This window comes from Silurus aristotelis (assembly GCF_946808225.1).
Source record: "Silurus aristotelis genome assembly, chromosome: 11".
Classification (NCBI taxonomy): domain Eukaryota; kingdom Metazoa; phylum Chordata; class Actinopteri; order Siluriformes; family Siluridae; genus Silurus; species Silurus aristotelis.
The window spans coordinates 24,420,730-24,448,597 of NC_139584.1; the positions used below are offsets into that span (position 1 = coordinate 24,420,730).

The following is a 27,868-nucleotide window of genomic DNA, read 5'->3' on the forward strand; positions in this document are numbered from 1 at the left end:
TAATGTTATTTATATTCAAAGTCTCAATCCTCTTTATTTTTTAAAATCATTCTGGAATCATCTGTTTACTATTACAGAAAACACTTTCATGTGATTTGGGTTATTAATTGATATTGAATATGTTAAACACACACATATACACACACACACATTTGTTGTGGTATTCTTGTAAGGACCTTTCTTTTGTATAGAGACAGAATTCCTAATAGGAACCAAAACAAATGATCTGTCTGATATATCCTTGGGAAGACATTGTTGTTGTTTATTTGCCAGTATGATGCAAAGAATGGGACGAAACTCAACAAGAGAAAAATTTTATTCCATTGAAAAGAAATTTTAAATAATCTGACATTAGTTAAACAATAAAAAGCAGTTTATCATCAAATTATTATATATTACAATGTCTGAAAAAAATAAATAAATTATATATGTATATATATATATATATATATATATATATATATATATATATATATATATATATATATATATATATATATATTTATATATATATATATATATATATTTTTTTTAAGTTATTTCCCCACTCGATTCCTCTGTAATAATCACTTCCTTTACCTGGATTCGTAAGGTCCATAATTTACCTTATTTTTTTTACATACATAAAACAGGACAAAACATCATTTTAATCAGCCTTCATTTTCTTATGCATCTTTGTTTATAAAGTCATGTCATTGTCTACTTAAAACAAATCCTACAAATAGATTTTTAATAGTTACTAAGATCTTAAAATGTAAATAGCACACAGAAATATGTTGTCACATCAGTGTTTAATGTTAAAATGAGTTCCTCTATAATTAGCCCTACACTACACAATATTGTACATATATCTTGATTGAGGGTATCTTAAAGGAAAGCACACACCACCTACATTATACTTGTCCCTTCACTATTCAGTACATGTGCACACATTAATCATTAGACATGAAACGACTGAATAGATTGTGTAGCTCATTATAGATAATACCAACAATTTAAATATATGTGCAAGCATGGGCATGTGTTTGAGGTTTTCAAGTCTGGAAAACACGAACACTTTTCCCCCTTCATTTTAATCTATAAATTCAAGCCATCCTTCCATTTTATATCCTTCTCTGATGTCTCTGTCTTACATTATTTATTTTATGCATAGTGCAATGATCCTCTTACAATAGTATATACTGTAGTAGGTTACATGTATCGCCATCTAGTGGCTGCTCTTCATGGCGCATCCTTTCTTATGTATAGGACACACCAAATTACGCTCTCATTTTAATCCAGAGTAGCCATTTCCACTTACTACAACTATCATGTGGTGGAAAATCTGTTCTGCAGCAGCAGCTCTGTACTTGCATTTTATTCTATCATGCGTTACCTTGAGTTAAAAAAAAAAAAAAGGAAATGTAAGAACATTATCAAATAGAAAATATGCATTAAATCAATTAAACTAAAGAAAGTTAATCCCTGTGTTATAACTTCAAGCCCATTGTTACAAAATCAGTCTTGTGGATTGTGCCGAATTTGTACATTTACATTTGCGGCATTTAGCAGAAGCATTTGTCCAGAGCGACATACAAAAGTGTTTTAAGTCTCTAGCAATGAAAATCTGTAGACATTATGAGACCGTGTTAGGGAATCAGTCATTACCCAGCTTTGATGCTAACACTTTCAACTAGCATAATATAACATATATAAGGATTTACTCTAAATGCTAAACCTGCTCTCAAAAATCCCCCCTTTTCTTTTTATCTTAATTTATATTACACTTAAATACATACACCAATGTCCTTTTAATATGCAATTTTTTTAAATATTAAATTAAAAATTACAATAGAAAACCCTATTTTCCCTGCTTTCTTTAATTAAATGAAGTTACTAACATTTAACACTCGATTCCACTGTAGATCTTGAATGATTTGTAGAAATAACGGATTGAAAGAATCGGACACTTGTCCCCAGGACTTCAGGAAGGTATCTGATGGGGTTGGAGGACATCCTCGTGCTGTAGACAGACATGCAAAATGTAGAAATCAGATACACAACGTGGCTGTCGGCATGTCAGTGCAGTGTGGATAACATTCAGTGGGTGGATTCTTGGATATTTCATTGTATTTAAAAGAAATGTAGTTTATAGGTACACCTGAAGATCAAAACTTTAATGCATTTGTCCAATTAACCAATCAAGTGGCAGTGGCATGATGAATACTATCAGTCAGCTAGAGGTCAAGAACATATAGGAATAGGTAACATGGGATCTCAGCTATTGTATTACATGGTTTTTGGTACATGATGGCCTGGTATGAGCATTTGAGATGAATAGTGTAAAATATTCAGTGGTTAAAACTTCAAAGTTGGAGTCAGTTCTGCAAGAAGAAATGTCTTGTTGATGAGAGAGATCAGAAGACTGTCCAGATTGGTATAAACTAGACAGGAAGGCTGCAATACTCAATTAAGCCCCCTTAAGCATTATAGACTGAAAAGCATCACAAACTACTTCAAACTGGAGAGTTGAAAGCCATAAAAGGCTTTTTTTATTTTTATTTGGGCGAGTCTGAACTCATTCTAGCTTCAGATTCCTGTTCTTGTAGAACAAGATTGGAACCTGAGGTGGCTTCTGCTTTTGTAAAACATCTCTCTCATGGTTCAGCATAGTGTGTGTTCTCAGATGCTTTTCTGCTTTTTTTGACGTCGCTTATCAAATAGGTATTTCAGGCCTTTGGATAATTTTCCCCCACGCTAAAAGGATCCTAGGAGATCATTTTTTCTCATGGTGATATTTGATGTGAACATTAACTGAAGCGCTTGACCGGGATCTGCATGGTTTTATGCATTGCACTGCTGCTTAATGATTGGCTGATCAAATGACTTCATGAAAGCTGAATGTGCCGGGGTTCCTAATAGTATGAATTATTAGTGTACAGATATACATTAGTCGTTTGCAATAGAACAACTTACTACTTGTTTCATTTTGAGCCAATATTCTTGTAATTATTTAAGCATGTATGTATGAGAACCACTTATTTGGATTTCTTAAATTAAAATATATCTGTCAGTCACCACTGTTTTTCTAAATATGGAAAAATAATTGGTTATAGTCAATTTTTAAGAACTACTTACATGTATTAAGTTTTTATTAATGAAAACATATCTTTGGATCTGAACATAGGGAAAAGTTTACAGGAAATTTTACCGCTTCCTTCTGGAGTATATTTAGGAATCTTGGATAATTACAAGTACCTTAAAATCCATTGACAAAACCATTTTTCAGAGCACACAGTCTATTTGAAAAATTCTACTTGTGGTTAATAGGGCTGGGCGATACTAATAAAAAGAAATAATTATTAAATACAGGATTTTCATATACCTGAACAGTGGTTTTGAATAAGATGGCATACTGAGAGATATATGCTATAGGAATCATGTAATATACATAAGATTCGATTAAATTATTTAAATTTTTGCTCACAATATCAAGTTGAAACTGTATCGCCAGGTCCTAGATCACGATCATCGCATGAAATCTGGGGGTAAATCGGTCACAGCGGACGCATCGAAGAAGAAATAAAGATGACATCTGATTCATTAATTTAATCATAGTGAGTCAATATAAAATCACAAATCAAACAAATGCAACACCGCAAAAAGAACTGCACCCAATGATTTCCAAGCTTACAAAGAAGCAAAATAATAAAATTACTGAGAGGTTTTTTTTTTTATTTTAAAAGGAAAGTCAAGTTCACCCTGAAATTTCACTCAAAGTTTCCAGTAATCAATGCAAGTTTCACATTTATAAATCAGAACAGATACAACAAAGTGACAGTGTGTTTCATTTCCAATTGGTTTCTACCACCGGTGAATAATGGCATTCTTGGCTTTTGGGTTTTCTTCGAATAAAACTGATTTAAAGCTTTACGAAGGTGTGTGTATAATGCATTTACATTCTGATGAAGAAATGAATCTAGTATGCGTTTTAGAATTTGGTTGATATGGTGTGTCTATTGAACCATGCAAGTTCTGGGCTTACTTGCATTAAAAAAAAAAAAAAAAAAAAAAAAAAAAAAAAAAAAAGAGCAATGACCATACAAACATTTTTTTGTTTTTGTTTTTTTCTTGCTCTGTGATGTCATGTAAGATGGCAAGCACGTGTTTGGTTAGAGCTCTGTAGATTGCACTGTTATGCATGGTGGTAAAAACAATTGTCTTTATATGTCAGGGAAGGACATTAACACCTAAGCCGAAAAGGGGAAAAAAGGTAAAGCGGACAGACAGAGACCCCGGTATACCAACTTGGAAGATGATCAACTTGAAGGCACCAGTGAAGAATTTATGCACACACAAAATTCAAATCCTCACTCTATAGGATTGGACTAATTCACAATTCTCTGAAGGGTGACAGGCTATACGATTAAAGAATGAATTCTAATCGTATGGCGAACATGATATTAATGAAACATTTGTTAGATAAATGATGCTGGGAATATCGCCAACTAAGAAGCATTTTTTTTTTTTTTTATAAAAAAATAAATATTTCTGTTACTTTATGACTCACAAATAATTATTAAGAGCATCGACAATAATTAAATCAAGAAAAAAAAAAAAACTTTCAGCAAAATCCTCAAGAGCTTCACACAGCAGTGCCAGCCACATTTACACTGGTGCTTTCAGTTAGTGAGGAGTTTGTGCAGGAAAAAAAACACCCAGGCAGATGACTGGCGTGAGATTCTTCATCACCTCTTTACTCTTCAACAAAATTTTCGAGAGTAACCAACATCAACCATTCTGATCAGTCCATTAATTTTTTTCAGGAAAAAAAAAAAAGAAGTGATTTTTGGAAGCAAAAAGAAAGTTAAGAGGGGGGAAGGAATTCCAACACCAACGATCCTTCATGGATTTATACCTTGCTCCTGAAGAGCGGTTTGGCACCAGGGCCGCAGTACTCGTTGTAGATGAGCTTGAAGAGGAAGAGGTGGAAGAGGGCGACGAGAGACGCCACGCTGAACCAGAACAGGAAGGGAAGACCCGGATCCTGTTTAGCCATGTGCTCGTCGTGCGCCAGGATGGCCTTGACGTGCAGAGTGTGCCGCAGGTCCTGAAGGTGCTGCAGGTCTGTCGAGATGTAGAGCAGTGGCGTCAGAGGCTGCGTCACTAAAACGGGAAAAACATGACCCCGAGGCTCGGACGTGAGCTCCACAGGCTCGTTGATGCACCCTGCTTCACAGGCGTACAGCTTCACCGGCTTCTCTTCGTCCTGCGGTTTTACAGAGACGTGCAGTGAGGGCCGACCCTCCGAGTCAGCCACCACCGAGAGACTGATGCGGTCGCGGTGGTAGCGCAAGCCACGAAGCGAGTAGCTGTTATGCAGGACGCTCGGCTCGGCCTGAAACTGCAGGTGGTTCTCTGTAAACTGCAGGCCTCCGAAACTAAGCGTCACGGCCTGCATCATGCCATGTGCACCGGCTGAAACCAGAGCCTTGCAGGCCCGTTTCTGGAGGGTTAACGTCCAGAGATTGACTAGTTGCAGGAGAGAAGCGGCGCTGTTCACGCTCTCGGGCCACAGGTTTTCCGCGTGCATGGTTGCGTGGCCGCTGAAGCAGTGATCTGCGTAGTTCAGGCTTGACTCGAGCTTCTCGAGCTCCTCAGGGCTGAGGCTGCTCTCCAGCAAGGGTGCCGTGGAGGAGGAGAGGATGTAGTACAGCGTAGTATTGACCGTGAAACTCGAGGGCGTGTGGGCGTCGGTGATTTTCCTAATCTCTATACCTATAAAAAGGAAGGCAGGAGGGAATAGCAGGACTGTTACAACAATTGAGCAAAAGTTCCAAAATTTCATAGAATATTTACAAGACAGTAAAATATCATCTCATGCTAAAGTGGTTTGACCCACAATTAAAATGTGGGTCACACAAACTATTCACTCAAACTGCATAAGCTTTATTGACCCGGTTTCATAAAAAGCCAATAAAACATTTAAATAGACATTTTGGTTGACTTGCCAGATATGAAAAGATCTGCCCACGCCTGCTGGTGCTCCTGGACCAAATCATCCGGTTTGGCTCGCAGCAACTCTACCAACTCTCTTTTGACATCATCTCGAAGCTTGCTGAAGACCTCGTCTGTCATAGAAGACCCGACAGGCTCCGACGTATGAATTACACTCACTATGTTTTCAGTACGGTCGGATTTCGCAGGGACTTGAAAGCGTGTGCTCAATCGTTTTGTACCCACAGCAATCAACACCGTTTCCTTATTTTCTTTGAGAACTTTTCCAGTGGACACCATCAATTCTTCATCTTCCACCTTCTCCGCAACCCCCCTAAGTGACAGCGACTCCACAGAAGCCTCGACTGTTATTGCTTTGTCTGTCGGGTTGTTGATGTGAACCCTCTGAATGTAGACGTTCGGCCGGCTCCGGTGGGCGATGTGCTCCTCTCGTATAATGACACAGTCCCGAGACGACTGGGAACTGTCGAGGAGGATACACCAGGAAGAGAGCACGGAGCCTTTGCGATACCACAACATCTTCGCCTGTGCCTCGGATCGCTTTCCAGATACCTGCCATCGTACAATGGGGGAATACTCGGTCAGGTGCACCGGGGCCGAACCCGGCTGAGAGGATGGCGTCACCCAGAGTTTATTAGAATCCACATCCACCAAGATGTGGCCATTCCCTGTTACAAACGGCACCGTGCCTCTCATCTGTGGCGTACTCATGATGCCCTCACCGCGCTCAACCTGGCTTTTCCATCGGTTAATATCGGTCTGCAGGCAGACTCCGGCAGCTCCCCCAGCCTCCCGGAAGAAACCAGGAAACTTGAAGATCCTGTCAGAACTCGCGTACCAGTAAAAAATGAGGAAAAGGAGCAAGACGATTAAAACCCGTCTGGCCCAGCTACTCGAAAGCAAACCAGGAAGTCCCTTCAATCTCTGCTGGAGCCACATGGTCTCGATTTTAGATCGGAGATCCTTTGAATAGTCGCACATTAGCTGATATTGATTGTGTATTAGCTGCATCAGCAGATAATGATCACGATATAAAACAATATAAAGTCAATCAGAAAATAATTTCCTGAGATGATCAAGCGTGGGAAACGGCACAAAGCCTGAATGCTACTCTACTTATGAACCAGATCTACTGTTATTTTCTTAGCAATTGATCTCCAACAAACCATAGCAAGTCATTGAGTCTTAGTTCATACAGACAGGTATGGTCCTATCCAGATATGCACCCAAGTAAACAAATCATAATTCCCAGTTAATGAGCTGCATGCTGCCTCGACAGCGTGTTTACTTTGTGTATCCTGACCTACTAACGTTATAAAATGCACACTTTACTCCACTCTTACAATATTTCCTCCTGAAACACGTCCAACTTTACTATCAGGGTTGCGCTCTTCTGAGTCAGCTGACTGACTTGGACATTACTTATATGCAGCTAGCTTTAAAGCTAACGTTGTCTGATTAAGATAACCTTAAAATCGCGCGTTGCTCCCAATATCCGCTGAATATCTCACGATTCTGTGGTTTCATCCGATTTTCTTTCTCACGTAAATGCACGGAAACTCCAATTTAAGGATCATGTCAACTAGATGCTGTTTTGTTTGTTTTTTCAACCCACCAAACTTGACATTTTGGTTTGTTTTAGCTGCCGTAAAGCAAGCTGACACTTTAAACCGGAAGTGTCGCGCTTAAAATCGCCAGTCGGTGTCGCTAAACGTTTGCAGCCACTGATCTGAGATCAGCTTGGTCTGTCGCTCAACCTTCATGTTAATCGTATGTTGTTGTTGTTCTAATCTGACCTTGCCTTAAAATAGACATTTCAACAAAATAAAGATTCCTGGTGTCTGGACTTTTCCTTTAAGACAAACATACACATTTGATATTAGATTATAGTTGTGTTTTTGGTTTTCTATTTATTATAAAATATTTCCTGTTGAAACCCACCTGCCCCATGTGCACTATATCTAAATTTATCCTTAATACATAGTTTAAAGCCAATAAAATGTTCTGTTTAATCAGATATGCATTTTAAACATTTAGGTTGACTTGCCAAAGATTTGCTCATGCCTGCGGGTGCTCCTGTACCAAATCTTCCAGTTTGGCTTGCATCAACCCTACCATTTCTCTTTTGACATAATTTCAAAGTTTTCTGAAGACCTCGTCAGTCTTAGAAGACCTGACAGACTCTGATGTATGAATTACACTCATTATGTTTTCAGTATGGTTGGATTTCACAGGGACTTGAAAGAGTGTGCTTAGTCGTTTTCTCCCCACCGCAATCCCTTCTTTTTATTAAGAACTTTTTTTGGTGGACACCATCAATTCTTTATCTTCCACCTTCTCTTCAACACCCCTAAATGATGTCGATTCCACAGATGCCTCGAATTGTTTTCGCAATTATTAATTGTATTTTTTATATTCCTGTGTTTTTAGTTTTGATCATGATAAACTGGCTAATTAATCATTTCCTGTTGTATTTCCCCCCATGTGCGCTATATCATGTATCTATTTTCATTGTATGGTTTAAAGCCTATAATATTTTCACCAAAACTGCACAGGTTGTTGCTGGATCCTCTTTCCCTCTTCCAAAATGACATCACAGAGCTGCTGAATGTTAGAAACATGGAGCTTCTCCACCTTCTCCTTGAGGATGCCCCACAGCTGCTCATAAGGGTTCAGGTCTGGAGACATTCTTGGCCACTCCATCACCTTCACTCTCAGCAAGGCAATTGTCATCTTGAGGGTGTGTATGGGGTCGTTATTATGTTGGAAAACTGCCGTTCAGCCGGTTTCTGAATAGAAGTCATCATGTTCTGCTTCAGAATGTCACAGTACATGTGGGAATCCATGGTTTCCTTAATGAACCGTAGCTCCCAAGTACCAGCAGCCCCAGACCATGATGCTACCACCACCTTGCTTGACTTTAGGCAAGACACAATTTTCTTGGTACATCTCACCACACATGCTGGACACCATCTGAGCCAATCTTTTTTATTTAAGTTTATCTAAGTCTCATCAGACCACAGGACATGGTTCCAGTAATTCATGTTCTTGCACAGGTTATCTTCAGAAAACCTTTTGTTGGATTTCTTGTGAGCCAGCTTCAGAAGAGATTTCCTTCCGGGACGATGGCCATGCAAACCAACTTGGGGCATATGGTCTGAGCACTGACAAGTGGACCTTCCGCTTCTGCAAGCTCTAAAGCAATGCTGGCAGCACTCATGCATCTGTTTTATGAGGCCAGCTTTTGCACCTGACGCACAGCACAAGGACTCTTGCGTGGCCTGTTTAAAGTAGAAACTATCTGGGAAAACCTCTGTATGACCTGGCCACCTACTCTAAAATATATACAAGTTTCATTTCTATAGTATTTTCCTTGGAGAGATACACTACAATGGTTGCTGAAATGTGAGGATTGATACTGTACACACACACACACACACACACACACACACACACACACACACACACACACACACTTACTACTAGTTTATAATTTATCATGTTTATTTATTAATCAAATAATAAATTGCTTTATTGCTTGCAGAATCAATATATCCTTGTCATTTTATACGTTTCTGGCCACAACCTTCAGAATCTTGTAGTTTGCAGTATCACTGTATTTACAATATTGCACATGGCTACATATAGTATGCATTGGCTTCCAATATCAAACACATTGATAAGTGCCTTTTGGAGCAGGCGTGACCTGTTGTAAAGGTTGTAGAAGTGAACACTATGTTTTTAAAGTCATTTTTTAATTTTATTTTGTAAGCTGTTAGTAAAGAACAAACATGACACTCTGTGGTGTTTGTTGACTCTCTCCAGGAAAAGTCAATAGGTAGTTGTTTGCAGTGACAATAAAATAGGCTCTTCCCATGAAAGTAGGTGTTTCTGGGTCATGATTAGTCAATAAACTACTGTAAAGTACTAGAGGCTTTAGTGAAAGTTACAGGTTTGCCTAGAGCTACATTAAGCTAATGCATGGCCCCTTGCTGAGGAATATATGAGGCCCCATTAACTAAAGGACTACATCAAAACATTAAATGCAACAGTAAACCAATATTTAAGCTACTCAGGCTCTAATATTAAAATAAGTTCTGTTTGCTCATGGCCCATCCCCACCAGATGTGTTTGATATTTTGTTTTGTTTTGTTTCTTCACAAATAGGTGAAGAAACAACAAATCCAATCCAATGTGCTGTAATGAACAGATGTGCTTTTCATGACATTCCAATCATTTTTCTGTAAGGATACATTCAATGCACCTCTTATAAACTTGCACATCAGTGTGGGGATGGTGGTATGGCTTTTTATTTGTAGCCTGAAGGATGTCTACGGACCTGGCTAAAGAATGCTTAGGCATGATAAGAAGCACAATGACTTAAAATCAAATCTGTATTTAAAACTATGTCTTTAAACTATTAGTAACTAAACTAGCTAGTTTAATTTATTGTTTTACTTTTACTTTCACATTTGAATGAAAGAAATGTAAGTTTATAATGTCTACTTTAAAATTGACCAGAATAACCTTCTCATTAAAATATAAGTCCAAAAAAACAAAAAAGTACAAAAAAGAAAAAAAACAGTATGTATTTTGGTTTTATTTTTCATCTTTTCACAAGCTATTTTGCTCCTCAACACAAAAACACTACAAAAATACTGGACTCTCTCTCTCTCTCTCTCACACACACACACACACACACACACACACACACACACACACACACACACACACACACACACACACACACACACACACAATTTGGTGTCTACTGTATCACTGTTTATGTTGTTCTTTTTCCACTAAATGTTGCACATATGCACTTCATATCATGTCCTAATTAGTTTAATGTATGTTTTGTGTTATGGTGTTAATTGTGTTGTTTTCGAGAGCAACTCGGTCCTGGTTGAATGTTTTGTCGTTTCATTATGTATTGTATTGTACTGTATTATGGTTGGAATGACAATAAAGCCTACTTAACTACACCTGGCTTGCTGGCTTTTGTTGGACATCATCATATGTTGCATGTTCTTCCTGGTGACCAGCAAGATCCACCATGTATCAGTCAAATATGGTAGATTTTGTGTCATGGATGTACTGTTGTTTGGCTGGTTAAATTAAAAATTTTCAAATTCATTTTCATCTGTATAGCTCTTTTAACAATAGACATTGTCTCAAAGCACATCGACAAAGCGGTTATAAAGTCGTATAACAGAATGTATTTTATTTTATTGTAGTTTAGTGCCTATATGTTTGTTTCTTATATTAGTCATATTGTTCCCTGATGAGCGAGCCTTTGGCGACTGTGGCACAGAAAAACTCCCTGAGATGGCATGAGGAAGAAACCTTAAAAGGATTCAAAAGGGAATCCATCTTCATCTAGGTGGCACTGAATGTCCATTCATTACAGGTCCATTGTTTTTAAGATTTGCTGGTGAAAGAACAGAATATAAATCATTTTACCAAATCTCTTGGTCTCAACCACAAAACATCCCAACCCTTATCACAGATTACTGTATACTTATGTACATGGTTTATTTTTTTTTACACTACTTTTGTTTTATAGCAGGGTACTGTGGTAGTACCAGACCACCAAACGTCCCAGTTAGACGTGGTGGTGTGATTTGGATCAAAAGAAAAAAGCTGTGCTCAAGCTGTGCGCCTTAAGCAAATCACTGCATGATGATTGTATCCCTGTGTCCTTTCCCTGCTTTTACTATGCTTGTATGCTAATGTAGCAAAATGTCGTAGCTAACGGGGCAGTCTCACTGGAAAGGGTGGGCTTATCTCTGTTTATATAACTTAGGCTAACTTGGACTCGAAACAACTTCAGCCTTTGGTGTACTCTTGTTTTCTGGAGAGTCGGATAAAAATAAAAAAGAAAGAGAGAAAAGATGAAGACTGAAATTCTATCAGCTTTATTTGTTCTCGTTTGCTTGAGCGTATTTTCTCCATTACACTGTGAGCCAAAGGGACCAATTCCTGAAGGTAAGGCTGAGATTTTATGTGCAAACACCAGGCTTCAGGCATGCTGTGCAAACGTAGCGTTAACCAGTCATTCCTGTAGCTGTTTGATCAAATATCGATGTTTATAAAAAAATTAACGTAAGGATTAAGGCCAATGATCAAATTCTGGGGAAGTGTAGCGTTTGCACAAGCGCACAAGCGCGCGCGCATGTGTGTATGTGTGCACGCGTGCGTGCTGTTCTCAGTGGCGCTGACGTGGTATGTACATGCCAGAGCCAGTACAGTTATGCTGTGGAAGCGGCTGCAAAGTTCATTACAGTATATCTTTATTTTTTTATATTATTTTATACATATTTCTTAGGGTCCTTTTTCGAGACATGTAGATAAAACCAGAGATATCAGATCGCCGAAATATCTCTATTTAATCCTTTATTTTTGCGTAATCAATGTTATTCCAGACTACTGTGTCAGTGCAACACCTAAATTCATCCGTCCGGAATTTCCAGCAAATTAAAAGCTTTCCGCTCTTTTTTTTGTGATTTTTGTTCAATTGTAAATAATATTCTTTACTAAAGATAACTTGATTTCTGGAATGAGTACAAAGTCACGTTAAGAAGATCCGCTTTTTTTTCATCGTTTCGTTTCCTGTTCAAAGCCCTGAAAGCTGAATAGGCAAAAAAAAAAAAAACATTTCCAGATAGTGGATAGTGAACAGGATTCCTGATTAATACTGTTATAAACTGTTGCATGCGTTCACTAAACTTGGGGAAATTCGTGGCAAAGAGAAAAAAAAGGTGGAACCTGTTCCCATTATTCAAAAGCCTTAAGGCACGTAGGCTGCAGGGTTCCCCAGTTCTGAGAGCTCCTACTGAACGAACACACACACACACACACACACACACACAGTCAGGGATTAACATTTTGGTTCTTGGCTCTCATCTTCCAGGATTTTTCAGATCCAAGCACCTTATTTGATCACATCTTCTTATAAAGACACTTATTGCATATTTCTTTAATTCTTAATTTTTCACTTCATTATTAAATTTTTTTGAAATGAAATCTATAGTTCAGAACAGAGCCAGAATGTTGGATTGTGTAAAACATTGCATAAAAAATAGCTTTTTATTATTTCTTTTATTATTGCTTGAAACATGTGAAAAATGATCTTGTTGGACACAAAACAATTAATTAATTTGAAAGAAAATGACATATAAGCCATTATGCAACACCTTCTTAATTTTCTTACTTTATCACAGTTTTTTTTTTTTTTTTTTTTATAGTTTTAAATATTTTTTTACAGAACCAGCACATGAGAAAAAATTCTTTTTTATTAATTAATTATTAATAAACTTAATAAAAGTGATTCTGATCAGTTTATTAATTTGCTGCACATCGAAATATACTTACAAGTGAGACAGGATGGAATCTAGACATAATCAGGGTTAGGCGTTAGTTGGATCAGAGTGTTCTTTTTGGTTCAATAAGAACCAATTTTTTTTTACAATATAATTTTTTAATACAATGCTTTAAACTATCTGTTAAAAATCTTCATCTGATATGTTGAATTTATTTCTGAGATTTACATCTTTAGAAGTGAGGGCATATGTGCATCTTTGCAAGAAATTAAATAAAGTTAAAATGCATGTTTTTGTCAAATAAAATAAAAATCAGTAAGCCAGTTTAGTATGTCATTTATTCTTCATGTAAAGTGAACACTATTTAGCCAGAAGATCAGGTGACTCAGAACGGTATAATAACATACAGGTATAATATAATGTCTGGAGTACAAAAGAGGTATCATTATGAACCCATAAATACAGTTTAATCATAATATCAGGTAGTTGTTTTAGATTTGTTAAGCCTTTTATGTTTCAGAAGAATGAATGAATAAATGACTTTTAACCTGTGATCTTCTCCTTCCTGAAGTGCACATTATCAGCAATCTCAAATATTTGCATTCAAACTTACACTTTCGGGGGGGAACACTGCGAGTATCTTAACTTTCTCACCCTTTTACCAAGCTTCACATCAATTCAAAACCCTCAGATTATAAATAGATAGAGGAAAAAAAGTTTCTTATAAGTTTATTTCAGAATTTTTTTATAAGCTGTTAGGAAAGTACACAGTTATTACGAATATAAAAAGGCCCACATTCCATTTTTACAAGCAGAGGAAAGTTGCATGCACGCTAAAAGAAATTACGCTCCAACAATAAAACATTAAACTCCATGACACCTATTCACACAGTGTACTTTAATTAGTGCTCTCCTATGACTTCATTGTAAAAATAATGCCATTTCTGCATGTCATTTTCTTTCTTCACAGGAAATCTCCTTGTATTAACTGTAGCTACAAAAGAAACCGATGGATTTAAGCGGTTTATGAGATCTGCACGTCACTTTAACTACACAGTTAAGGTACAGTGTCAAAGAAGATATATGATACATCTACAGTCCAGCAACTGTTGCACACAATGATAAACTCACAATCCTTTATTTTGTTCTTTTGTCCTAGGTTCTTGGGAGGGGTGAGAAATGGACAGGTGGGGATTACATGTCTGCACCTGGAGGAGGACAGAAAGTACGACTTTTGAAGTCTGCCCTGGACAGCATAAAGGAGGAGGATAAAATCATCCTTTTTGTAGATAGGTATTTACTACCTTGTGTGATCAATTTTAGAAAATGATGCGTCCGTTAAAGATAATATTGCACCAAAATATTCTTGGCTGAACCAAAAACTATAGTTCAGGACAGGGCCAGAGCATCGAATTGTCTGAATCATTGCATGAATAATTTTCTTTTTATTAATACTTTTGTTTTTAGAATGCTTGAAATGTGCAAAAAAGTGATCATTTGACACAAAACAATTAATTACATAAAAAACCCAAGTCATTATATCTTAATTTTGCCCTTGGATGCCATGCAGCTATGATGTGATCTTCTCCTCGGGCCCAAAAGAACTCCTGAAGAAGTTCCAGCAGACGAAGCACAAGGTGTTATTTTCTTCGGAGACCCTCATCTGGCCAGATCGTCATCTAGAAGACAAGCACCCGCATGTCAGAGAAGGGAAGAGGTTTCTCGGCGCAGGAGGCATGCGTTTGTTTGATTGCTAACTTAGCACAAATTGTTATGTAAGCTGTTAGCACCTGAAGCTATTAATATTTGCACTGACATTCCCCAACCTGGTCCCCGGGAACTCCTTGTCATGCGCATTTGAGTGTTTTCTTTACTTCAAAACACTTGATTCAACTACTGTAATCAGCAGGCCTTCCTCAGTTGTGTGTTAGAATAGAGAACCTGGACAGGAGGTACCCCAAAACCAGGGCAGTCAATTTTGCTTTGTTTCATATAAGTGATAATGAATTAAAGAAAGCACATTTATAAGCAAGGTGCAATTTAAGTGTAAGTATTAGAAAATAAGTAATTTAGGGATGGTTTGTTGCTTCATGTCATGATGTGGACACTGTAGCTAAGTTGATTATCTTCCAAAAAGCACATACGTTTATTTATTCTTTCTTTCTTTAATTATTAAGGATTTTTTTTATGCATTCAGAGTTACATGTGATAAGTGCATAAAATACTTACTATCTACTTTTATCACATGATTACACCTATAATTATATAAATGCTGGTTTTCCCTTATCAGCATCTCTTCACAAAATGTTACACAATACAAACACATAAATCGAATGATTCTTCTGAATGACTTATCTATAAAAGCTGATATGGATTTGTGGTTACTATACTGTAAAAACTATAGTGTTCTGGAACGATTCTTTCAGCCGGAACTGTAATTGAATATGAATAACAAGGACCAATCAGATTTAAGAATTTAGCAGTATTAGGAATAATGCTGAATGCTACAGTCTATAAATTGACAAGAAATTGTCAAAAATATTTAAAGAAGGAATTCATTTTCTTTACAACATTTATCGAACATCTTTCTGCCCCTTTCCCCCATACTATCTCTTTGACAGTTGTGGCTGTGTTCAGTTATTTTTTTGCATTGATATGAGCTGATGTAGTGAGCTAACAGCTGTGACACAATCTGGCAACGTTTACTTGTCAGTATTGATGTAAAAATCAGATGTGGGAACACAAGACAGGAAACCGTATCACAATGCCATTTGTTCTACCTTTAGTCTCTGCTGTATCACTCAAAGTGCTTCTTCCTTTCATCCAGGTTTCATCGGCTATGCCCCTAACCTTAAAGAGATGGTCTCTGATTGGTCAGGGAAAGATGATGACAGTGACCAGCTCTTTTTTACCAAAATATATATCAATCCTGAGAAGCGGGTGAGCTTAATCTTTATCACTCAAGTTTTGTATGAGAAAGAAGTGGTTTCTCTTTTTTTTCCTGTCTTCAATAACGTGTTTGAGTGCTGAGCATCTCCCCTCTGTCATTTTCTCCATAGAAATCGATCAATATAACTCTCGACAGCAAATGCAGGTTGTTCCAGAACCTGGATGGAGCTCTAGGTGAGTGTATGTTGTACATGTAGACACAGTAAAGCGAAAAACAGTACAAGAGAAGACCCTGACTCATTTTTATAGGGAAGTAAAGTTGCTGACTATTCCAAGAACAGTGTAATAACAGTGCAGCTTTTATCACCTATAAAACCCTTATACCATGAAGGTCTGAAAAAAATACCCTTTGCTGTAAACTTTCTTTTTAATGGGCTTTGGCACGTATTCATGGAAAGGTAGTGGATGGAATTGATGATCAACATAGCATTGAGCATGCGCACTTTTTCTTTCACGAGGGCTGTGCTGCAAGAAGTGGAAGCTGGAGTCTTGGCATTCATCCAAGCCTCTGTGAGCCCTGGATTTCCTGCCCGCCTCCGTTTGCCTGGGGGAGTGGAATGTGAGAGTCAACTGTAGGATGTGCCTGTGCACACGTAGGCCATCTGAGCGCAAAGCCACCATTCATTATTGTTTGGAACTTCAGTCCTGCGATAGCTGGGTGTTAAGAGAAACTTCTGCCTGCTTACAGAGCCTCAGCTCTCACACTCAAGTAACTGGTTTAAAGCCAATATAAACAGCTGGGCTTCTGGTTAACTAATGATGAGCCATCTGCCCGATGTTAAATACTGTTGTGTTTTTGGTGGTGGAACTAAACAATAAAATCTTTTCTATATTTCCAATAAGCCTCAATACATATTTGAGCAGCAGCCCAAGATGTTGAGTTGAGTTTGATCGTCTTTCCGGTACTGAATGATAAAAGATGCCAGAATCTTTCGGCGCAAGAGATCTGTGTTCAGATAAATGCAAAAATATGGAGGAAATGGTGCCAGACAAAAGAGCTTTCTTTTTTTTTTATCTCAGTGGAAAGAGTATCTTTTGGGGTCATTAAACAATACACTGTATTCATTATTACAAAAACAAGCATGAAAGGGATTGCTGATGGGATTTTTATTTTCCCCTGAGCAGATGAAGTGGTATTAAAGTTTGAGAACGGAAGAGTGCGGGCCAGAAATGTGCTCTATGACACCCTCCCAGTTATTGTCCATGGAAATGGGCCTACAAAGGTAAACGTTCTTATTTATTTATTTTTTAAATGTATTTTATGAATATGACTCTATTGTCATTAATGCCTCACGATCTTCACCACCATTTGCATTTTTCAGCTTCAGATAAATTACCTCGGCAACTACATCCCGAAAGTCTGGACCTTTGAGACTGGCTGTTCGGTTTGCAATGAAGATTTGAGGCCTCTCTCAGGACTCAAGGTGGAAATTTACTTTTAAAACACTAGCTTTTTGCTTTGAGTTTCCTATTATGGCAGCCCATGTAGGTAAAAGAATCCCATTCTCCCAGTTTAATAAATATATGAATGTAAAAACACTTTAGATTTTGTACTCTTATTGACACTATATTGTATCCTAATTAGTTTAGATGGAGTTACAGGTAAATAATTGATATGTGCTTTTTTTGTAAATAATTGAAAGAATGTGAAACTTAAATGCAGTAATACTTTGACGGGAAGTGTTTTCCACATTTATTTATTTTGGTGTGTTTGTATGTAATACTTCAAGTCCTGTCTCCAAGCTCACAAATAAACTTGGCTTTTTTAATAAGGTACATAAGAAAAATCATTATCCAGCATGTACAACCATATACTAAACTTGTAGCTGTAGATGGTTTACATATGATCTTTGAGTGTAATAAGCAAGCAACCACTACTGCCTACTGTACATGTACAAGCCTTAATAGGCAATAAATTTCTTTATCATATTTATTATCAGTTTATTATAATTTATTAGCTATTTAGTGCTATAAAATATTGCTTATTCAGAAACACTTAATAAAGGATGGTTGCTGTGGATAAGCTTATCATTCCTCTGCAGGAGAGCGAGTATCCAGGAGTCGTCATCGGCGTCTTCATTGAGCAGCCCACTCCCTTCTTAACAGTCTTCTTTGAGCGCCTTTTCCATCTCAAGTATCCCAAAAACCGCTTAAAACTCTTCATTTACAACCAGGTGAGACGTTATTCTTCATCATTTCAGTTTATACAGCAAACAGTTCAAACAGCACTCATGATGCTTGATGTAAAAATAGTTTTAAATGAAAAGCTTAATGTCTATTTGTGTAGACTGGGTAGTAGTTTGACCGATATAATATGCAAAAATGATAAAATTACCAAATGTAATACAATTCACACATGCCTTATACAACAAAAATGAGTTTATATATATATATATATATAAAAACTTTCTTTTCGGCTTCTCCCGTTAGGGGTCGCCACAGCGGATCATCCGCACGTTTGATTTATATATATATATATATATATATATATTTGAATTTATCGTATTGCATTCTTTTCCAGGAGCCCCACCACGACAAGCACGTCCACGCATTTCTACAGAATCACGAGGCCGAGTATCAAGCTGTGAAGTTGATTGGGCCTGATGAGGGTGTTGACCATATAACCTCACGCAATATAGGCTTGTGAGTTTTAAATGCCAATGACATTCATGAATTCCTGTCAGCCCAATAACCCAGTCTAGCATGTCCTGTGGGTTAGCCCTGGAATGAAGGTAATTACTATTAGTTTTTTTCTACAATAAGAAGAAATAACTGTTGGTTCGTTTTTCTCGTAGCGATATGTGTCGAGACGACCCTGACTGCGAGTACTTCTTCAGTATGGAGGCAGATGTGGTTTTGAAAAACGAAGATGCGCTTAAGATACTAATCGAGCTAAACAAGTAAGTGAGACCTTTTTTCAAAAAAATGTATGTCAACAGGATACATGAACCGAATATGCCATGATAGACTTTATTACAATCCGATTTATTTCTGCTTCATGAGGCACATAGACTTCATTATTAAAACCAGTGTCAGTCCTTGTGGTCATTTTGAAATCACAGTCTCATTCCTTTCTCCACAGGCCATTCATAGCACCAATGATGAGCAAGCCTGGTCGTCTGTGGTCTAATTTCTGGGGAGCTCTTAGTGCTGATGGCTACTACGCCAGGTCTGAAGATTATGTGGACATTGTTCAGGGACGCAGAGTGTAAGTCAGAGTGTAACTTTTTTAATTGACCGACCATTTATTAAAAGAGGGATCAGTGCGTAAAATATATTAGTAGCATATTTACTAACAGATTTTATTGGAATAATGGAATATATTTTTATGCTTTCCCCCAGAGGTATCTGGAACGTTCCATATGTGTCTCAGATCTATCTGTTGAGAGCGGACATACTACGGAACGAGCTGAAGGCTCCTGATCTCTTCCAGTCTGCGACCCTCGACCCAGATATGGCTTTCTGCTCCCGAGTGCGGGATCAGGTCAGTGCACTGACAATTTTTCCTCAGACCTAACAGGATACAGGAACAACATCCATTCTGAAAACCACTTCATAGAGGTGATGTGCAAAATAGGTTCTATCATATTATAATTAAATAAACATAAATGTAAATGGAGATCTTGACTATTGCTATGGTTTGAGTATTTCAGAAACTGCTGTTTTCTTGGAATTTTTTACACAGAATGGTGTGGGGGAAATCCCCCCAAAAATATCAAGTGAGATGAAATTCAATGGCGTTCTATTGTGCTATGAGCAGAAAAGCTTTCATTGGACAATGGCTAGAGCTGACATAAAGGTTACAATAACTTAAATAGCCACTCTTTACAGCTCTGCTGTACAGAAAAGCATATCAGAAAAGACATTAACACACAACACATTAAAACTACATCAGCAGAAAACCACAACAGGCTGTACTCCTGTAGGGTTCAAATATAATTTAAACAAATGCATTCTTATGAAGGGAAAACCTTCTTCTGGTTTAAATATGAATAATAATTAAACCATTTCATTTGTTTCAGACAGACAGCAAATCATAATTTTACTTAAGTGCCTTCTGACTTCTAATACATGGCCCTTTCTCAAACAGGCCTTTGTAGTGCAAAAAAAAAAAAAAAAAAAAAAAGCAGAATGTCATTGAGAAACATTTTAGCGAGAAGAAATCAATCTACAAATAATACTAGTATAGCGCATCTACCAATAATTATATATAAATTATATATATATGATTCAAAACCCCTTATAAGAGATACTACATCAGGGACCGTGACGTCGCCCGGTATGGCGCAGCCGGGGCCCCACCCTGGAGCCAGGCCCGGGGTTGGGGCTCGTATGCGAGCGCCTGGTGGCCGGGCCTTCCCCCACAGGGTCCGGCCGGGCTCAGCCCGAAGGAGCGACGTGGGGCCGCCTTCCAGTGGGCACACCACCTGCAGGAGGGACCGTAAGGGGCCGGTGCTAAGAGGATCGGGCAGCAGTCGAAGGTGGAGGCCTCGACAACCCGATCCCTGGACACGGAAGCTAGCTCTAGGGACGTGGAATGTCACCTCGCTGGCGGGGAAGGAGCCTGAGATTGTGCGTGAGGTTGAGAGGTTCCGACTAGAGATAGTCGGGATCACCTCTACGCACGGCCTGGGCTCTGGAACCACACTCCTCGAGAGAGGATGGACTCTTTACAACTCTGGAGCTGCCCATGGTGAAAGGCGTCGGGCTGGTGTGGGTTTGCTTATAGCCCCCCAGCTCAGCCGCCATGTGTTGGAGTTTACCCCGGTGAACGAGAGGGTCGTTTCCCTGCGCCTACGGGTCGGGGATAGGTCTCTCACTGTCGTGTGTGCCTACGGGCCAAACGGCAGTATAGAGTACCCGGCCTTCTTGGGGTCTCTGGGAGGGGTGCTGGACAGTGCTCCGACTGGGGACTCCGTCGTTCTACTAGGAGACTTCAATGCACACGTGGGCAGCGACAGTGACACCTGGAGGGGCGTGATTGGGAGGAACGGCCCCCCTGATCTGAACCCGAGCGGTGTTCAGTTATTGGACTTCTGTGCTAGTTACAGTTTGTCCATAACGAACACCATGTTCAAGCATAAGGGTGTCCATCAGTACGCGTGGCACCAGGACACCCTAGGCCGTAGGTCGATGATCGACTTTGTGGTCGTTTCATCTGACCTGCGGCCGTATGTCTTGGACACTCGGGTAAAGAGAGGGGCGGAGCTGTCAACTGATCACCACCTGGTGGTGAGTTGGATCCGATGGCGGGGGAGGAAGCTGGACAGACTCGGCAGACCCAAGCGTACTGTGAGGGTCTGCTGGGAACGTTTGGCCGAGCCTCCTGTCAGAGAGATCTTCAACTCCCACCTCCGGCGGAGCTTTGACCAGATCCCGAGGGAGGCCGGAGATATTGAGTCCGAGTGGACCATGTTCTCCACCTCCATTGTCGAAGCGGCCGCTCGGAGCTGTGGCAGTAAGGTCTCCGGTGCCTGTCGAGGCGGCAATCCCCGAACCCGGTGGTGGAAACCGGAAGTAAGGGATGCCGTCAAGCTGAAGAAGGAGTCCTACCTGGCCTGACGGGTACCGGCAGGCCAAGCGAACTGCAGCCCGGGTGGTTATCGAGGCAAAAACTCGGGCCTGGGAGGAGTTCGGTGAGGCCATGGAGAAGGACTATCGGCTGGCCTCGAAGAGATTCTGGCAAACCGTCCGGCGCCTCAGGAGGGGAAAGCAGTGCCCCACCAATGCTGTTTACAGTAGAGGTGGGGAGCTGTTGACCTCAACTGGGGATGTCGTTGGACGGTGGAAGAAATACTTCGAGGATCTCCTCAATCCCGCCGTCACGTCTTCCATTGAGGAAGCAGAGGCTGAGGGCTCAGAGGCGGACTCGTCCATCACCCAAGCTGAAGTCACCGAGGTAGTAAAGAAACTCCTCGGTGGCAGGGCACCGGGGGTGGATGAGATCCGCCCTGAGTACCTCAAGTCTCTGGATGTTGTGGGGCTGTCTTGGCTGACACGCCTCTGCAGCATCGCGTGGCGGTCGGGGACAGTGCCTCTGGAATGGCAGACCGGGGTGGTGGTCCCTCTTTTTAAGAAGGGGGACCGGAGGGTGTGTTCCAACTATAGGGGGATCACACTTCTCAGCCTACCTGGGAAAGTCTATGCCAGGGTACTGGAGAGGAGAATACGGCCGATAGTAGAACCTCGGATTCAGGAGGAACAATGTGGTTTTCGTCCAGGCCGTGGAACACTGGACCAGCTCTATACCCTCTACAGGGTGCTGGAGGGTTCATGGGAGTTTGCCCAACCAGTCCACATGTGCTTTGTGGATTTGGAAAAGGCATTCGACTGTGTCCCTCGCGGCGGCCTGTGGAGGGTGCTCCGAGGGTAGGGGTCGGGGGCCCTTTACTAAGGGCTGTCCGGTCCCTGTATGACCGAAGCAGGAGCTTGGTTCTCATTGCCGGCAGTAAGTCAGACTTGTTCCCGGTGCATGTTGGACTCCGGCAGGGCTGCCCTTTGTCACCGGTTCTGTTCATAATTTTTATGGACAGAATTTCTAGGCGCAGCCAGGGGTCGGAGGGTGTCCGGTTTGGTGACGACACGATTTCGTCTTTGCTCTTTGCAGATGATGTTGTCGTGTTGGCTTCATCAGACCAGGACCTTCAGCATGCACTGGGACGGTTTGCAGCCGAGTGTGAAGCGGCTGGGATGAGAATCAGCACCTCCAAATCCGAGGCCATGGTCCTCAGTCGGAAAAGGGTGGCTTGCCCACTTCAGGTTGGTGGGGAGTTCCTGCCGCAAGTGGAGGAGTTTAAGTATCTTGGGGTTTTGTTCACGAGTGAGGGAAGGGTGGAACGGGAGATTGACAGACGGATCGGTGCAGCTTCTGCAGTAATGCGGTCGATGTACCGGTCTGTCGTGGTGAAGAAGGAGCTGAGCCGCAAGGCGAAACTTTTGATTTACCGGTCAATCTACATTCCTACTCTCACCTATGGTCATGAGCTCTGGGTCATGACCGAAAGGACAAGATCCCGGATACAGGCGGCCGAAATGTGCTTCCTCCGCAGGGTGGCTGGGCGATCCCTTAGAGATAGGGTGAGAAGCTTAGTCACTCGGGAGGAGCTCGGAGTAGATCCGCTGCTCCTCCACATCGAGAGGGGTCAGCTGAGGTGGCTCGGGCATCTGTTCCGGATGCCTCCTGGACGCCTTCCTGGGAAGGTGTTCCGGGCGTGTCCCACTGGGAGGAGACCCCGGGGAAGACCTAGGACACGCTGGAGAGACTATGTCTCCCGGCTGGCCTGGGAACGCCTTGGTGTCCCCCTGGAAGAGCTGGAAGAAGTGTCTAGGGAGAGGGAAGTCTGGGCATCTTTGCTTAGACTGCTGCCCCCGCGACCCGGCATCGGATAAGCGGGAGAAGATGGATGGATGGATGGATTATATATATATATATATATATATATATATATATATATATATATATATATATATGTAAAACGTTTTTTTTACTAATGCAAATATGTTTAAAAACGATGCATCGCGATACGAATGCTAACTTAAATCCAATGTACACTTTTTTAAATCGCTACATCCCATCGCTAACTTTTATACTGATGCACAGATGCGAATCTGTGAATTTTACCATCCCTGGTGAGAGCAAATCCACTTATTGATTAATTTATGGATTTCTGGCAATACACAAACCCATTAAGCAATATGGAGTAAAAATTTTATGTAAATACAGGGTATACAGTATTTCGAAACAATGTTTAGGTCTCATGTAGATAGTTGTAAAAGCTTGTAACGCATTATAAATGTAGTCCAATCCTTCTTTTTCCTTTTAAGGGAGTCTTCATGTTCGTAACAAATATGCATACTTATGGCCGAATCCTGTATACAGAAAACTACCAGACGGATCACCTTCACAACGATCTTTGGCAGATCTTTGATAACCCAGTGGTATGTAGGAATCTTAGATATTGCTAAAATCACATTGCTATATTGCTCCTGTGCTTTACATGCTAATGTTTTTTTTCACCACATGATTTTATTTATTTTTTTACAGGATTGGGAAGAGCGATACATTCATCCAAACTACTCACAAATTCTGAAAGGCAATATAGTGGAGACTGTAAGTATTGGAGAATGAAAACGTTAGTCAACTGGGACATGTTTATTTGTCATATTCGCTTTACCTTGCTTACTCATTAACATCTTCGTCCATCCTACAGCCATGCCCTGATGTATACTGGTTTCCTGTTTTTTCCCAAGTGGCCTGTGACCACCTAGTTGAAGAAATGGAAAATTATGGGAAGTGGTCAGGAGGTGGCAACGTGGTATGCAGTTTTTCACCCTGACTTTTTTTTTTTTTTTTTTAAGAGCTAATTGTGCCTTTATCACTTTATAAGTTCTGTTCAGGCTCCATAATAACCAGGCAGAATTAAGTGCCCCACTTTCACAGCTCTAACCTTATTGTTTTTGCAGGACACTCGGATCCAGGGTGGCTACGAGAACGTCCCTACTATCGATATTCACATGAATCAGGTCAATTTTGATAAAGAGTGGCACAAGTTCCTCTTGGAATATGTTGCACCAGTGACAGAGAAAATGTTTCCTGGGTATTACACAAAGGTAATGCTTTTCCTCTCTCTCTGAGCTTAAATGTTTACAGTATAGAATATATCTTTTTCTATGCCCAGATGTATTTTTATGTACTGTCGAGTTATGTCCTGCAGGATTGCCTCGTGCCCGGGTTTAAGGTTGGCCTGTACTGTATTTATTGCTACAGGCTTTTGTTTCTATTACAAAAGTAAAAAGATGATTTTGTGCAGTTGATTACATCTGTTGCACTCAAACTTATTCAGAGAGATTGACAAGATAATTCAGTCACTAACACCTGGGTCACACTATAAGATTTATAGACATATTTGAAGACATATTGAGAGAATTCACATGCGGTCAACCCTTGATAATTCGCGGCTCGGAAATATGCCGGTTCTCATTTGGAACCTGACTAAATGCAAGTTGCGGATTATATGAAAATTCGAGGGAATGTTCAGAAACGTTAGGAATAACATTTTAAACTAACAAATGTCATACAAATTTTAAAAACACACCATTAAATTAAAGTGACATAATGTCTAGATGAATTCAATAAGGGACCATAGGGGCTGCGGAGGGGTGCGTTCAAAATCTGCGGATTTTGACGTGCTTTGACGTGCTCGAGAATCAGAATCACTCTTTACATTAAAACTAACATGGAAGGTGACAGTTCCCTGTGTTTTCACCCAAGACATTGCGAATTCCACACACTACACACAATGTTGAGGTTGTACTCAGAATTTTTTTTTGATTGTCCTCCATAGTGTCGCCCTTTAAGCACAAGATTTGTCTCACCAATGTCTCTTTTCTCACTAGTGTACCTCCTACCTGAACTTTGTAGTGAGGTACAAGCCTGATGAGCAGCCCCTGCTCACCCCACATCACGATGCTTCTACTTTTACTATTAACATAGCTCTCAACAGCAAAGGCATTGATTATCAGGTAAACGAGGCTCGTTTGGCGGACCGAGCGGCGCCGTAAACACAAAACGAAGGGCGGTTCTATAAGGATGCAGGGGAGCTGGGCTTTTCCTCTGTCTTCTTTGACTTGCTCTTGTGGGATGCTCTTGTGGGCTGCTTGTTTGTGAATGCTGCATGACCTCTTTTGCCTGTTTGTGTGTTCGTGTGTGTCTTGTCTGTTTTTGCAGGCTCAGTTTGACTTGGCGTTTGTAGTTAGGTATAAACCTGATGAACAGCCCTCGTTAAAGCCTCATCATGACGCCTCCACTTTTACAATAAACATTGCCCTCAATCAAGTGGGGATTGACTTTCAGGTGAGTAAGAACCTGAGTGTGTTCTAGTGTTTGTGTTTGCTGCTTTTTTTTTCCTGCACAGCTAATTTGAACACTGAAATTAATATGTCAAGGGATTATTACATATTGTATATTGAATGTGTTTAAGTAAATGGAATCATTTCACTATGAAGTCTAGTCTTAAAAAACATGTCAAGTCAAGTTTATTTCTATAGCGCTTTTCACAACAGACATTGTCTCAAAGCAGCTTTACAGAAATCAACAGTCAAGGTGAATGGTGTGCATTTATCCCTGATGAGCAAGCTGTGGAAAAACTCCCTTAGATGTAATGAGGAAGAAACCTTGAGAGGAACCAGACATATGGTGCTGCATGTTTAGGCTGAAAACTGAAAGCATTTCTATGTTGGGGATGTCATTGCACTTTTTCCTGCTCATTTTTTTGAGCTATTAATAAGCATTTCTTGCATGTAGAGCTAAATTAACATCAGTTTGCATTGCGGCTTCAGGTAATTGACATTTTATTCATTTTTTTGTATTATTTCATATATGGTTACAACACAAAGACACTTTCTGTAAGTCTGCAAATTTAGACTTGTGTTTAGACAGTTGTTTTTTAATCTTTGAAATCTTGAATATTTGTTTGGCTTAAATACATTTATATTGCATAATCATTAATCTGGGAGTGTTGCTGTATAAATCATATGCTAGCATCATTGAACTAGCATATTTCCTGTTAGAAGTTATAAATAAATACATAAATAATAGACTTAAGTATTGGGACACCTGACTTTCTTTTGGTTCTTCACCTGATGAATTGGAATGACTGAACCCCAGACCTCCTCACGTCACCTACATCAGTACCTGATTTCACTAACGCCTTGTTTCTGAATGAGCACAAATATTCACAAGCGTACTACAAAATCTAGTGGAAGATCTTCTCAGAAGAGAGAGGGTTATTATCACAGCAAATGTAGACTAAAGGTGGAATGGGACGTTCAAAAAGCACATTACGAATCTCATGGTCAGGTGTTCACAAACATTTTTCCATATAATGCAACTTTAGAGACAAGCTCATGTTTTCACATGAATTAACGATAGGGTAACGTTATACAGCATTTAACGTGTCAGCAATTATTGCCATGTGTCTAATTATCATACCCTTGTCATTTGTTCTCTTTTGTTCAGGGCGGCGGCTGCCGGTTCCTCAGATACGACTGCTCTGTACAGGCTCCGAGGAAAGGATGGGCCCTTATGCACCCAGGCCGTTTAACACACTACCACGAAGGCCTGCCCACCACAGGGGGAGTTCGATACATCGCTGTGTCATTTGTGGACCCTTAAATGAAAACGTTTCAAGAAATCCAGTACTATTAGAAAGACAATCGATTTATCGGCACGTTGAAAATCATGACAACTGTTGGAGTATATACATTATAATGTACTAACACATTGAACTCAGTGTACTTTCAATACAAATGAGGCCTGTTTTGTTTTTTTGTTTTTTATTTATTGTTTTTTTTTTTTGTTTTTTTAAAGCAGTTATTTGTTTGAGTGATTTGGTCTTTGGCAACTGATTTACACACTCGTTTTTGTACTTGATACTCATTTTCCAGGCAAGCGGTGCTACTGTTCAGAAATGGCTGATGTATGAATAATGTTTTTTTTTTTCTTTTCATTGCTCTTTTCCTTGTCATTTTTTTAATTTACACATCAATAAAAGTGACTGTTTTCTTTATCTTTTTGTGATAGTCTTACTGACTGTTAAACA

General features: G+C 39.8%; 2 protein-coding genes across 7 annotated transcripts; one reads left to right on the forward strand and one right to left on the reverse strand.

Moving 5' to 3' along the window:
• Positions 1-252: 252 nt before the first annotated feature.
• kiaa2013 (KIAA2013 ortholog) lies at positions 253-7,678 on the reverse strand. 3 transcript variants are annotated; one of them, XM_083553536.1, is made up of 4 exons: positions 5,991-7,678; positions 4,898-5,757; positions 3,467-3,521; positions 773-2,002 (listed from the first exon to the last, which is right to left on the reverse strand). In XM_083553536.1, exons 1-3 carry the CDS (start codon positions 7,006-7,008, stop codon positions 3,471-3,473), a joined length of 1,929 nt encoding a protein of 642 aa, XP_083409662.1. In that variant the 5' UTR covers positions 7,009-7,678; the 3' UTR covers positions 773-2,002; positions 3,467-3,470. The 3 variants fall into 3 exon arrangements, with proteins under 3 accessions (XP_083409664.1, XP_083409662.1, XP_083409663.1); XM_083553538.1 differs by lacking the exon at positions 3,467-3,521 and having other exon boundaries at positions 253-2,002; XM_083553537.1 differs by lacking the exon at positions 773-2,002 and having other exon boundaries at positions 2,026-3,521.
• A 3,980-nt stretch (positions 7,679-11,658) lies between these two features.
• plod1a (procollagen-lysine, 2-oxoglutarate 5-dioxygenase 1a) lies at positions 11,659-27,835 on the forward strand. Of its 4 annotated transcripts, none has more exons than XR_014535757.1 (19): positions 11,659-11,985; positions 14,290-14,381; positions 14,479-14,612; positions 14,890-15,053; positions 16,147-16,259; positions 16,379-16,442; positions 17,394-17,491; positions 17,591-17,692; positions 18,311-18,442; positions 18,790-18,911; positions 19,064-19,168; positions 19,351-19,476; positions 19,611-19,752; positions 24,093-24,206; positions 24,313-24,378; positions 24,479-24,583; positions 24,732-24,878; positions 25,665-26,121; positions 27,286-27,835. XR_014535757.1 is itself a non-coding variant. In XM_083554752.1 (19 exons), exons 1-19 carry the CDS (start codon positions 11,892-11,894, stop codon positions 27,439-27,441), a joined length of 2,202 nt encoding a protein of 733 aa, XP_083410878.1. In that variant the 5' UTR covers positions 11,659-11,891; the 3' UTR covers positions 27,442-27,835. The 4 variants fall into 4 exon arrangements, 2 of the variants coding, with proteins under 2 accessions (XP_083410878.1, XP_083410877.1); XM_083554752.1 differs by having other exon boundaries at positions 25,665-25,790; XM_083554751.1 differs by having other exon boundaries at positions 11,712-11,985; positions 25,996-26,121.
• The last annotated feature ends 33 nt before the right edge of the window (positions 27,836-27,868 follow it).